The sequence below is a fragment of the Equus quagga genome, chromosome 5 (genome assembly GCF_021613505.1).
Source record: "Equus quagga isolate Etosha38 chromosome 5, UCLA_HA_Equagga_1.0, whole genome shotgun sequence".
Classification (NCBI taxonomy): Eukaryota; Metazoa; Chordata; class Mammalia; order Perissodactyla; family Equidae; genus Equus; species Equus quagga.
Genome location: NC_060271.1, coordinates 100,721,047 through 100,734,933, shown reverse-complemented (window position 1 = coordinate 100,734,933; position 13,887 = coordinate 100,721,047). Strand labels below are relative to the sequence as shown.

The 13,887-nt window shown below is 48.5% G+C and overlaps 1 protein-coding gene across 1 annotated transcript in view; it reads left to right on the top strand.

Moving 5' to 3' along the window:
- Positions 1-13,887, top strand: part of EPAS1 (endothelial PAS domain protein 1) — an 86,794-nt gene that overhangs the window by 48,843 nt on the left and 24,064 nt on the right. Inside the window, exons 3-6 of the mRNA XM_046663048.1 lie at positions 6,430-6,581; positions 6,992-7,076; positions 10,615-10,733; positions 10,822-11,027. Of these exons, the coding sequence (XP_046519004.1) occupies positions 6,430-6,581; positions 6,992-7,076; positions 10,615-10,733; positions 10,822-11,027 (562 nt within the window). The remainder of the gene's footprint in view (positions 1-6,429; positions 6,582-6,991; positions 7,077-10,614; positions 10,734-10,821; positions 11,028-13,887) is intronic.

The window sequence follows — 13,887 nt, the reverse complement described above, 5'->3', positions numbered from 1 at the left end:
CTGTTGCAAGTTGTGGACACAAACTGCCTGCCCTCTGGCTGGGCTTGGCCCCAGACCAACCAGAACCCTCAGCGTGTCAGCTCTCATCCTCTCTGTCCCAAGGAAAGAAATGACAGCAAAGGATAAAAAGTGTCTACATTTGGCCATCTGGTCCTGGCGTCCTTGATGGAGCAGTTGTAAAACTCGCACGGCCTGGGGGAGGGCGAGATAGAGGGCTTTTCAGCATTCCCCTTTTCCTCCTCGCTTCTAGACTCCTGCCGCATTAGACCAGTTGAAGGTGTTGTCAGGAATTGTATGTGAGACAGGATCTTTTCTTTCTCAATCATATTTTGCTTTTTAAAAGTATGCAGTGCAACGAAAAGGGGTGCAGGATCTGTGGGCAGGCAGACCTGCATTGGAAGCTCAGTTTGGCTCCTTCTTTCTCTGTGTCTTTGTGAAAAATGTCTTTGCTGTCTTTGAGCTTTGCTTTCTCATCTGCACGAAAGGAATAACAGTGCTTACCTTGCTGTTGGAGGATTGAGATGATAGATATAAAGGCCTGAATCCTCTTGCTTGCCATATAGTAGGCTCTCATGAAGTTATAGCTTAGAAATTCAAGTTATTATGAACAGTTAAGTTGATTTATAATAAGTGTAGGCTTCTGGAGAAATGGTGTAAAGGAAAATCCAATGTGAGCCCTTACTGCCCTCTTACCCACCTTTTGGCAATTTCTCTCAAAATCCAGAGTTGCTAAGCTTTTCCAAGTCAAAACAAACCATAGATTCGTTATGGAAGCATTTCTAACAAAGGTGAGCACCCATGTTGGCTCACTTCGTAATAGGAAATAGCTGGGTGCATACCTCAGAGTTCAAAAGGCTAAAAAAGACCAGGTTTTGCTTTAGAAAAGTTTCTTCTTTACTTAGTAACACGTTTCCCTTTGATTTTCACAGTAGGCTTTTCTGTGTGGGAATGTTGGAGAGGAAACCTCAACGCTGAGAAATCCAGGCTGGGAGTCTGGGCCACCGATTGAGATTCGTATCACAGGAAGCGAACTGAAACAATAGCTTTATGATATTAGCTTCCACGCTGGGCCGAGAACAGAACACACTCTGACGGGAACATCAGTGGAAATACCGCTTGATTGTCTCAAAGCCTCTTTCAAGATGAGCCCCACAAAACTGTGATCAGATGAGGGTGGCTTCTGCATTGGGAGGGCCCGCAACAGCAGTAAATATGCAAAAGTGGCTTTTCACTAGAAAATTGATTTTTGGCTTTGCCACACTAGTGCGTGGGGAGATCAAATTCGTTTTACACGAGAGCTGGAGGTCAAGGTGAAGCAAGGTTTCTAAAGAGAAATGTCAGGTTTATTATTGCTTCGTTGACATTTGCTTGGTGGAGACAGCAGTCTTAATAAGAGACTATGATTTCATGATCTCTAGACGACTGAGGGAAAGACATTAAAATGTGGGACAAGTGATTTCAGAGTTTTACTGTGACCTTTCCATGAAGGAAAAGTGGGACCAGAGGGACAACTGTGGAGGCAGACATGGTTTCTGGTGCCTTCTTATGCCCCGCTTTCAGACTTCTTGTCCCAGGCTGTCACCCCTACCTTTTTACCGTCCCACCCCTTGCCCCACCCACCCTCCAAACCAAGACCTTTTTCTATCCTGTTTGGAGAGGCGCCAACAAGCTGATTCATGCTAGGATGTTAACGGCTAAGAGCGGCTAATATACAAGCTCTTCTAGAGATACTGACCTTGTTCACATCGTTCCCTTAACTTAAACCAGAAAAGTCTGGTCACAGCAGGTATTTGATGACCCCAGCCTTGTGCTACATCTTATGAAAGGTTATACAGAGAAGTAAGAGAAGATAAAAAGTTATGTAAAGAACACAGGAGTGAATCTCTAATGGTGGACTTTCAAGGCGCTTTGGGGAGACCAGTAAGATCAATGCCTTCTGCCAAATATGTGAGGTTGCCCAAGCCTGCTGCCTGGTGTAATAGTGGGGTTTAAAGGTGTGGCTGATGATCCAGTAGGTGATCCAAAAATAATTTCCTCCTGGCTTGCCTGGGCCTGCTCCTGCAGGCATCACACCCAGGACAGGAGTTAATGGCAGGTCTGTGGGCCTGGGAGAGCAGGAGGGGAGGACTCTGTTTAAAAGGAAAACCCCTGTGATGACAACCGAGTGGTGACTGTCAGCCAAGCCCATTGGAGCCGGGCAGATCACATCAGAATGGTTTTAGGAACAGTCAGAGCAGTCCTGGAACTTCTCAGAGTGGGAAACACCAAGAGAAAATGGCCCTGATGGAATAAAAATGCATCCTGACCAGCAGCACTTATGACAGTCTGGGCGCAGAGACCCGGGCAGGATCGTCTCCCCTGCCACTCTGCCCGCTCACCCCAGACGCCCAGCTCCTGCTGCCCATGGGGTCCCGCCCCACCTGGGTGGTGCTGCCTGAAGGAAATGAGCGGTGCTCCGGAAAAAGTGCTCCGAAACCTCAGCCCGCGCATATCCTGGCTGTGGGGAGTCATCAAAGCCTGTTTACTGGGCTATTTTTAGCATTAAAGAATCTTGTTGTGCTCCCCACGCTGAGCATGCCTCACCTCAGCAGAGGGCCTCTGATTTCGATGGCCTGTCCCTCTTCTTTGGGGTCAGAGCCTGAAGGGTCCTTGGAAGCAAGTAACTGAGACCTAGAACCCAAGGCGATTTAAAAACCCCGTTAGGGGCTTATGGAGCACCTGCTGTGGGCTCCTCTTTATTCGGCTCCAAAGATTTCTTCCGGATTGTTGTGTAACCTCACAGCGGTTTATCTTTGTCTTCCCCACCGGTCTGTAGATTCCTTGAGGAAAAGGATTGTTTCTACACCTCCCGGTGTCCCTGACTTTCCCTAGGACAGGACTGAGCACATAGTAAGTGACACTTATTGACAGATGGCCTGACTGATTCCCTGCTTTGTGCCCAGCATAGGGCAGACACACAGGAGGAGTGTGATAACTGTAGTGGAGGAGGGGATTTTCTCTGTGCCTAACGCTGTGTCAGAGATTAGTGCTACAGTCGGGAAGGCATGGCGTTCACGGGGCGAAGTGGGAGAAAAGGCAGAGCCGTCTTCAGCAGGGGTCTTGTGTGTGAGCCCCTGGCCCTCAGGCGAAGGTCTGCCCCGGGCCGCAGTGCTTACCCTCAGCTCCAGGCTGACAGCCAGCTGGCCAGGTTCCTTCAGAAGCCCCCAGGAGGATAAGCAGGTGCTGCGGGAGCAAATAGTTCCACAGAGGAAAGAGGCCCGGCTGTCCCAGGGTCGCTGGGGGCCAGTCTGCTGGCTTCCTGGTCCCCCAGCCATCACGACTTCAGTTCTAAGATGTTCTGTTTCCATTCGTGGCCCCTGAGTGCCCCTTGCCTCCCTCCCAGAGGCCGACTGGCCAGCGACTGTAACCAATTTCGCCACCTCCTGGAAGCAAGTGTCCTGGGCATGGATGGAAACCAGTTTGGCTGTGTTGGAACTGTTAAAAACAGGAAATTTTAAGCAGAACTATTTCCTCTGGTCCTAGTTAACCCAAATAGGGTTGTCTTGGGATTACTCCAGATTTTGAAGTCAGTGTTGCCACTGAGATCAAAGAAATTAAAGAGAAAAAATCTTCTCGAATTGCCAGGACTCACAGGCTGACCTCTGCTGTCTGGAAGGTGGTCACCTCTCTGATGTGATTTAAATGGTGCTGAAAACCTCTCCTCACCCGTCCCCAAAATAGGTCACCACCTGCCAAAATAGGCTGATTTTTCCTAGCTTTAGGGTCACTCGTAGGACCTTGTGTTAAGGCAGCGATTCTCAACCTGTGGTCCTAGGGCCAGCAGCGTCCACATCACCTGGGCACTTGCTAGAATGACAGATTTGCAGCCCCCACCTGAGACTTCCCGAATCAGGAGCTCTGGGGAGGGGCCCATCTGGGCCGGCTCCACGAGCTATGACCTTGCACAGTCCCTAGGGCTCCACACTTAGAAGTGCCCCAGGCATAGTTTAACTTTTCAGCAAGAGGTCCCATGTTTTTACATTTCCCTGGGCCCCACAAATTATGTAGTAGCCCCTGGCCCAGAAATCCTTGTTTTGGCAAGCCCTCCAAGTGATTCTGGTGCGTGCTCAAATTTGAAAGCACTGACTCAAGTTATTATTTCTCCTAAAGCCCTCTGTAAATGTACATGTTAACTGGGAGCACTGCATGGGCAGTGGCATCCCCTGACCTGGGACTTTGGTCCATTATCATCACTTCAGCTCACTAGTTAGCTGGCAGAGACCCTAAGCAGGGATCGAGTGTGGGTATGTGTGTGGTATAGCCTCCCCTCCCATAGGCCAGCTGCCTCAGCCAGGGTTTGAAGAAGAGAGAATTTCCCTCATTTTGTTCCACATTTTAGCAAACCGGGGAAAGTCACCAGGATGCTACTCTGTATAGTCCAACTCTTGGCTCTAAAGGCTGGCCTGTTTCTGGACAGGCCTGCCCTGTTCCCCTGTGGAAATAGCAGCATCTGTGACTCTGGCACAGTCACTGATCCTGTGTCCTGAAGGTGACTGGTCCCCAGTGGTGCCATTGAAGCTCATTGGTAGGAACATCTCCTAATTTGGATTTGTTCTTCTTGAGGAATAACGGTGTATAGCCCAGAGCTTAAATTTAGGGGCTCAAGGGAAAAGAGAAAGGAGAACCAAATAAATCCAGTGCCCTCGCAGAAAGGCCCTTGAACCTCATTTCACAGTATCCATGTGTCCCTTGCCAAGTGGCCCATAAATCTAATTGCATTTCACATTCCTTAAAACAGTCTCAACTTGAAAGACTCCTTTTAGTTAAGTGAATATTAACTTTTATAAGTGACAAATTACTCTCTAATCCCCTTGTTCTGTAAATTAAGTGAGACATACTTGGCTTTATGTTTGTACTGGGTGAATACAAATTTTTATGAGTAAACGTATGCTTGCAGTTAAATGATGAGTTAGGAGAGGTGGGGCCGAAATAAAGTCTGGGTCTGAGGATAACAGCCAAGGGCCTCAGGCCTGGGGCCTTATTTTTCTGGGACAAGAGCTGAGTCTACGTTTTACGGAAAGTAGATGTGCACTCGATAGGCCAGGGCCCCTCGCAGTGGTTAGTTGGGGGTGGGTGCTTTGCCACGTTGCCCCCAGCAAGCACCTCTGAAGCCCGCCCTTAATGCAGTTGCTTGCCTCATGCAATTTTGCAACTCTGCTCCTTACTCTTTCCAAACTGTTCTGCATGCCATTACCCGATAAATCTCCCCAAAGCAATGCTGTGAGATGCCACTCCTCCAGGACACTGGACCCACCTCACCAGCCCAGTCACTGAGACTGGGAAATGGACCCTTCTCTGTAGCCAGCTGGGCCTCTTCTCATTCCTGAGAGGGAGCTCACTCCAGGCTCTGCCACCTCCATGGTTTCCAGTGTCTGCCCAACGCACCAGGCCCAGAAAGCCCTTCCTGCATCTTACAGAGTGAAATCCCTGTTTGTCATGAGTCTTCTCAAATCCCCTTCTTTGGAACAGTTGTCTTTGACCACCCCAAAGCAACCTCATCTTCCTCTGAACCTTTGAGCACTTACTGACTACACTCCTTTTTGGGTTCCCAGCCCTCTTGCCCTTGAGTTTTTACTTAGATTTGCGTGTCTGTGTGTTACACATCCCCCCTCTAGGCTTTGAGCAATTTGAGGGCAGTGACAGTATCGTAGAGAGAGCAGAAGGGGAAATGAATTCACGATTGATGGGTACCATGTTCGACATTTTACATATTTATTTAATCCCTATAACTCAAAAGAGATGGAAATTATTATCCCCATTTAGCTGATGAAGAAACTGAGGTTCAAAGAGGTAGTAACTTACCCAGAGTTGTAACCTAATAGGAGGAATACAATCTGTGTTTATTTGACTCCAAAGCCTATAAATGGTTAGGAGTGTGGTTCTGGGTTCAGCTGCCTGAGTCCACTAGCTACAACCTTTATAACCTCAGGAAAATGACGTCATCTCTCTAAGCCTCGTCTGTAAGATGAGACAAAGAATAGTACCTGCCTCATAGAAGTTGTAAAGATTCTATAGCGTGCTCAGTGCAGTTCCTGATATGTGGTCGTTGCTCAATATACATTAGCAGCAGAAATTATTGTTCCTACTACTATTCTGAGTGCTGTTCCATGAATGACCGCTACTGCCGCCATTACCACTAGTACCTCAGGTGTGACCTCCACTGCAACTGTACTGCCCACAAAGCCCCCGGCAGGGTGTCCCCTGTGTAGTGTTGCCCATCAAATGCCTGCTGCTTGGGCATGCAGTAGACACTTAGAGGGTTGGCAATGTGCGTACCCAGAAAAGTCCACTTAATGCCTTTGAGTCATCCCTGGCAGACATTCGTCCAAGCCACTTATATCTGTTTTAACACCAAATTCATGCAAGCCATCCAACCCCTTCTCTTTCCAGTTTGCTCTGAAAATGAGTCTGAAGCTGAGGCTGACCAGCAGATGGACAACTTGTACCTGAAAGCCTTGGAGGGTTTCATTGCCGTGGTGACCCAAGATGGCGACATGATCTTTCTGTCAGAAAACATCAGCAAGTTCATGGGACTCACACAGGTGACACCCTCCTCTGACTCTTTCAAAAGGGGAAGATGTTTCCGTTTGGGGGTAGAAATTAGTGGAAGTTTCTGATCACCCGCTTCTGACCTCTCCTTGCTCCTCTCTGCTCTCAGGCCACAAGCCTCGGGAACATACTCCCAGCCCCTGGCGCTGGGTTTGGCATTGCTGATGGCCATCCTGGTGGATGGCTCTGCTGATTACATTAACAAGCCAGTCCTTGTGAATCAAGTCTCTGTCATAGCGGCCTCTATTACATCTGTATGTTTGTGGACCCAATGCTTGATTGGAATATGAGAAAACCTGATTCAGTCTTCTCCCTGCCTCCAAATCTGGAAGGTGGCTCAGCTTCTTCATGGAAACTTCTTCAGGGTTAGGAATAATGAAGCCCAGCTTTGTTTTTGGAACAGGTGGAGCTAACAGGACATAGTATCTTTGACTTCACTCATCCCTGTGACCATGAGGAGATCCGTGAGAACCTGAGTCTCAAAAATGGTAAAGTATTCTTCATTGTGTATTCCCGTCCTTCTTCCACCACCTAGGAGGAGATCTGCATTCCCTCTGCCTACAAATGTAGGATTGATGGATCAGGGCCATCATGATCCAGAAAAAACTGGCATCCTTAAAAATCTAGCAGAGCCTGTGAGATGAGATGGAGGGCACTGAAAGAACCTAGTACTCAGAACTATCTCTTGCTGGCCCTTCATGGTGCTGATATCACACTATTAGGATACTCCTTTGGGTTAGGACACTGTCTCCAGGCGGTTTCATCACCTGAGAGTCCAGCATCTCTGCCAAGTGATGCCATCCAAACCAGTAAACTCGAATGTACTAAAATGTTCATGGGAACTATTGCAGTTGTCTATTGCTGTGTAACAAACCACCACAAACATAGTGGTTTAAACAATCATTTTATTACCTTTCATGATTCTGTGGGTTCTGTGGGTGGTTCTTTTGCTCCATGTGATGTCAGCTGGGCTGCCGTCATCTGGGGGCTGGACAAGATGGGATGACCAAGATGTCTCACCCACACTTCTGGGACCTTGTGGCCATTAGCTGGAAGCTGGGAGTCAGCGGGGTTGCTGGCACAGCTGGACCTCTCTCTCACTCTGTGGAGTCTCAGAGCCTCTCCCTCTCCATAAGGTGTCTCCAGAGTAGCCAGACACCTTACATAGCAGCTTAGGGCTCTCAAAAGTGCAAAAGTAGAAACTGCCAGGGCTTCTGAAGGCTTAGTCCTGAAACTGGCACAGCATCACTCTGCCCCATTCTGTTGGTAGAGTGAGTTATAGGCCAGCCCCGATTCAGTGTGGGAGGGAACTACACAAGGCTGTGAATATCAGGAGGCACGGCTCAGTGGGGCCATCTTTGGAGACTAGCTCCAGGAGCCAAGGAATGAATCTGGTCCCCTGGTGATAAGACATAGGGCAGGTAGATTTTGATGGAGAAGAGATTTAAAAGGTCATGTGTGCTGCAGCCTACCTGTGGGGGCATCCAGCAGATGTCACTGGATGGAAGGGACCATTCAGGCAGAAAGGACTTTGCAATGACAATCAGAGCTGCTACTTCTTGTAACTGGGGACATTCAAGCAAAGGCACAAATGGGGATATTGTCAAGAGAACTGAAGCTTTGAGCAGAAGTGCGGCCCCAACACTTTCAAAGTCTCTTCTGAACCTGAGATTCGATCACTGCCCTGGGCAGATTCTGCCCATGTCTTGATATCTCCTTTAATATCTCTCACCTGTCACCGCCATGGGGTGTGTTCTTGTACTACCTGAATAACAGAGGCAGTGGTACCAAGCCTGCAAGGTTGGCCTGTTGTTGCTGCACGTGCTGCAAAAGCAGACACTTCATTGGCCCACTTCCACCCTCGTTACACACTGAGCCTGCAAAGCGCAGAATTACAACAGCCCCTCCCCCACCACCAACTTCTCACCAGCCCCTCTGCTCTGCCACCTGAAGGCCTCAGGCCATCTGGCTCCTACAGCACACAGGCTGGAGAGCACTCCATGGCCTGTTCAGTGTCTTGTCTGTGCTGCTGAGAAAGTCTTGTTTGGTTCTATGAGGAAGGGGCTACCAGACATTCTGAATCCCTTTCTAAACCAGGTGCTAGAAGCCTGAGAAAACCAAAATCTTTCATTTCTTTTTCACTCCAGAAACCCTTTGGCCCTTGGGTTTTCAGTCCCAGTTCAACCACTGATCCTCATCTCAGTCTGACCATGTGACCTGAACCAAGTCACTTCATGGCTCTATTCCTCAGAGTCTTTCTTGTCAAATTGATGGTATTGGAGCAGACAAAGTCTAGGACCTTCCAGCTCTCAAGTGTCATGGTTCACAGCAGAATTCTGCTTTATTTATCTGAGTAGAACTTTAGGTCTCTTGGTCATGTATCGAGGACTTGGGATCAAACTCAATGAATCAGCAGATCCTCATTGAAGGTGCCGGCCTGGGTAGACTCAGGATCTGGAAGCAAAGGGTTAGGGTGAGCACCTCGAGGAAGATAAGGCCAGGAGGCAGATTGTGGAAGGCTTTGAAGCCCAGGTGGAGGGCCTCGAACTTTATCCTATAGACAGAGGGGAGCTATTGAAAGTTTTTGAGCAGGGGTGGGGAAATCTGATTGTAGCTGTTTAGAAAGATAATCAAATGGCAGAATGAGGAGAATCCAGAGGTTAACAAGTTAGGAGGCCACAATAATAACACACGCCCCAGCCACAAATGAATCCCTCCAGCCTACTGATCCCCAACACCTGAGCTAGTCCTGGTGGTGGGTTCAGGCCCTGGGATACAAGAATATCTCATGATATGCATACCCCACCTATGAAAATTGAAATTGTAAGAAACGTAATTAAGTATGGGAGAGATGGTTTTCTAATGGTGATGGAGGAATATTTGCTCTTAAAAAAAAGATTGACCATTTGGTCTATTACTTACTGGGCTTTCCTAGGGATGTGTAATATAGATTCAAAGGTGATACGATTTGATACATAGGTCTTTGGGGATATGTGAGTCAAATAAATCACCACCTTCTGGAGGTTTAGGTGCAGGGGCTGGTGGCCATCCCTGGAGGGAGGGGAGTGACTATTTGAAACAAGGCTCTGGATTGTTCTGTGATGCTGGGCAAGGGGCAAGAGCAAACCTTGGAAGGTCCAGGAGGGAGCTGGTGGTGGTGTAGGCATTCGGGTGTAGAATTTAGACATGGACAAGGGGCACTCGGCTAGCACTTACTGCATTCATCACTTTGTTCTCAAAAAGTGAGAAAAGTGCTGAATGGGCCGGCTTTTTAGAGACTATAAGGAAGGAAGCTGTGTTGTTTGTCTTGGTGATTTATTTAATTCTTTGTGATTATTTAATAATTTATTTAATTCTTAGTGATTTACTTAATATCCTATTTGAGAAAAGATATGATCCGTGTTGAGTTAATCCTCACAGTGAACTTGCTCACCAAACCCTAGGAGATTTGGACCAGAGGTCTCTCTTGAGCCTTGACATATGTCACTTTAGGGAGAATGCTGACAGTACAGTATTCTGAATGCAAGGTTGAAAATAGGGCACTGGAGGGTTCAAATTCCTGAGGGACAGGAATGAAGAAAAGACAGAGGGGTCTGAGAGACATTTCTAACCTGAGAGCTTTATCCCTTGGAGTAATTGTGTCCTCACCCAGACTGTCCCTTAGAATTCCTTCTAGGGACCATGGGCCTGCCCCAGGAGAGGTTTGCTGAGATTATGGCTAACAGTCACTCAAGGCTTCATTGCTCTGAATTGAGCACTGACCCTGTGCTAGGTGCAGTGGGAAATAAAAGGATGGAACAGCCCATACCCTCAGGGAGCTTATAGTCTAGTTGGGAAGACAAGCTGGAGATGAGAAAGCATTAGTCCATAGGCTCAGAGGGTGCTCAGCATTCATGGCAGGCTCTGAGAGCAGATCCTTGAGAAATATGAACAACACATTGCCAAGATAAACTGCAGTGGGGCCCCTCTTCTGAATATAAACATAAAACTAAGTTCAACTGGTTCCCTCCACCCTTCCCCATCTAGGCTCTGGTTTTGGGAAGAAAAGCAAAGACATGTCCACAGAACGGGACTTCTTCATGAGGATGAAGTGCACGGTCACCAACAGAGGCCGAACTGTCAACCTCAAGTCAGCCACCTGGAAGGTAGGACGACGTCAGGCCTGGGTTGGAGTCCCAGGTGTGCCCCCCATGCTCTCAGCCCCTCGTCTGACCCTCCATGGCTGGTCTCCAGGTCTTGCACTGCACTGGCCAGGTGAAAGTCTACAACAACTGCCCCCCTCATAATAGTCTCTGTGGCTACAAGGAGCCCCTGCTCTCCTGCCTCATCATCATGTGTGAACCCATCCAGCACCCGTCCCACATGGACATCCCCCTGGATAGCAAGACCTTCCTGAGCCGCCACAGCATGGACATGAAGTTCACCTACTGTGACGACAGGTGGGGACCAGGAAGTGTGTGCGCCATGGGCAGGGCTCTGTGTGTGCGTATGTGGTTGTACCTGTGGCAAAGGCATGACTCTGGGGCATAAATGTTGTATTACTGGGTGCGAGTTTGTGGGCCTCTGTCACTGTTTCATCCCATCAGTGCAGCTAAGGGGTTCCCCATACCATATTTGGTGGTCCCCCATTGACACAGTGCCAGGGTTGCTCTGCAGAACTGTTCTGGTGTTTGACTCTGTTGTCATTGCTCTGTTGTCGTTGTTGATCATTGTGGTGTGTACATATTCCTCCACATATGTATCAGGCTCCTGAGGAAATTTCCAGGCCAGTCTACTTCCCCAAGGGACGAAGGTCTAGAGATTTCCATCAGTGCTCCCAACTCAGAGGCCATCTGGGAGCTTTGGGTTCTGCCCTGGAAACTGTCCTGTGGCTGCATGGCTTTCACTTGTTCTCTGCTGTTAATGAGCTCTTCCCTCAGCCTTTGCTCCTCCTATGTCATCTCCATTCTGGCCGCTGTCCAGCCTAGTTTTGAAGGCTTTTTGATGAAGAGAGCTAAGCCAGACTGTAGCCCCCAAAGCCAGGCCCAACTAGAAATCTCTTATGGGAGAGTGTAGGGGTTAAGAGCTTCTGTTCTGGGGTGAGACGGCCTAGGCTCAAATCCAAGATGAAGTGTTCAGTGTTAGCTGTTATTCTTACCCTAAATTGTTTCCTTATTAAAGTTGTGGAAAGAGCATCTAAGACCACACATGCAAGTCTGCGTCAGCTCTAGGTCTTGGCTCAAGGTGGCGTGAAACGCGTGGGGGAAGAGCTTGGGTTGTCACAGGAGGGTTGGGAGAGGCATTAAGGCTGCACCACAGTTCCTGACTGCCCCACTGCTTCACCTCTGCCCTCCTGTCTGTGCCCTGGCATCAGGAATGTGGGAGAATCGGGAATGTGGGAGGATTGGGGTCGGAAGGAGAAAGATAGGGAAGAATGGATGCCATGAGCAATGGCCACCATCAGAGAGGGAAGGAAAAGCTAGGAAAGGGACTGGGCCCAGGTAGACCTGGCTGGAGGAAACGCCACTGCGGCTTGCTGACTAGTGCATCGCCGGATGTGGTGTCAGGGCAGGGATCTCCCAACCTGAGCTCATCTTTCTGCAGGATCCAGAGTCGCCATTTTTGTGCCAGAGTCACAGTTCTCATGGCAACTCTTCACCATTCCAACCACTCTCCTCTCACCTTCTAGGGTTTCCCAAGAAACCCTCAGATCTTGGCTTCCCCTTCTCTAATATGGAGATGATCGTAGTTTCTCAACTTGTTTTACAGGATCATTGTAAAATGGATGATCACTATGACAGCACTTTGAAAAGTACAAACACCATAACTGCTGTGGGGCTTTTTCTTACTGCTTGTATCTTACTCCCCATCCTTGCCCTCTTCCAAAGCAAGTCTCCCTGATAAACTCAAAGGGCCACTTCTGGAGGCATGTAGCAGCTGGGGGCCTGAAAAAAGGAGAGACCTCTAACAAGAAACTGCCTTGCCTTCCCACCAGCAGAAAGCCATCAGACCCCAGGAAGAGAGCTCCTGTGCAGCCTTCCCCAGTCCCTCCCACCTCTGTCTCATCCGCTGGACATCCCAGGGTAACCTGGCTGTCTTCATGGGTTGGGTCCTACTTTCCAGGCTAGGTTGAGTTTCTCTCCCCTGATTCTAGACTGACCTGGTATTGGCTGGTGCCCCTTGTTAGAACTGGCCACCACTCCAGGCACAATGTAAGAACTTTTGTGAAATATCCTTGAGTCATTCCTGTCCCCAGCTTCTGACCACCATAGTGCCAGGGCTCTAGGGTCAGGGCTCTTGGATGTCATGGGTAGTTACATAAGTAGAAAGAAATGCTCTAACGTCATAGGGAGAAAATGTCACGTATGAAGACTTTTGTCCTGGAACTGACACAGTCGGTATTTATCATAGTTGTTAGGATTGTTACTGTAATGATGATGATGATTAGAGAGGAAGATATCCAAAGGCAGGCATCAGAGAAGTCCATGTTGTGTGTGAGGTTGTTTGCCAGATGCAGTCTTTGTATTCACATGAACATTCTGGGCAGAAGACGCAGTTTTGTTCTGTGTACCCCCCTCCATAATCTTCTAAGATGACAGGGGAAATTCTGCTGCCTAGCCCGCATGTCTCTGGCTCCGGGGTGAGGTGGTGCTCTGAACTCCTTAGCCAGACAGCCTGGGAGCGGCTGTAGGGCTGTGGATGACGAAAGCTGCCTGTAGCCCCGGTGGGTGAAGCACATCTCTGATGTCACCGCACCAGCGCTGGGAAAACCCTACTGTCCTAGAAAATAACTTGTCATCCCTGGATAATAAAAAAGAGGGTTTTGTTTTTTTTTTTAAGCTTAAGACTTTGATCCCTGTTAAAGAAAAAAAAATCCTCTGTAAGGAGTAATTCAAAGTTATCCATCGTTATCTTGTTTTGAATGAGTTTCAGATCCTTTGCTGAAAAAAAGAAGAGGGGAAAAAAACACGATGAATGGGGCTAACAGTGGTTGAAGAGGAGGTGGACACACCGAGGGGAGGAGCCCCTGTGCTGGCTGCTTAGCTTGGTTCAGGGCTGGGAGGCAGAGTCGATACTCGCTTGAAGGAACCGGTGATTTAGGGCTTTGTGACTCAGAGTACAGAGGGTGATACTACTTATAGGATCTGCTGGATGCATTGCACTTTCAGCAAAATCTTGCCGTTCCAGAAATGCAATTACATGGCCCAAAGCCTGAATTCAGTGGTGCTGGAGAGATGAAAGCAGAGGCATTTAAAGACACAGAATGCTGTGCCACACAGAAGTTGTGTTTAACCGATTAGCAGATTAGTTGACAAGGGC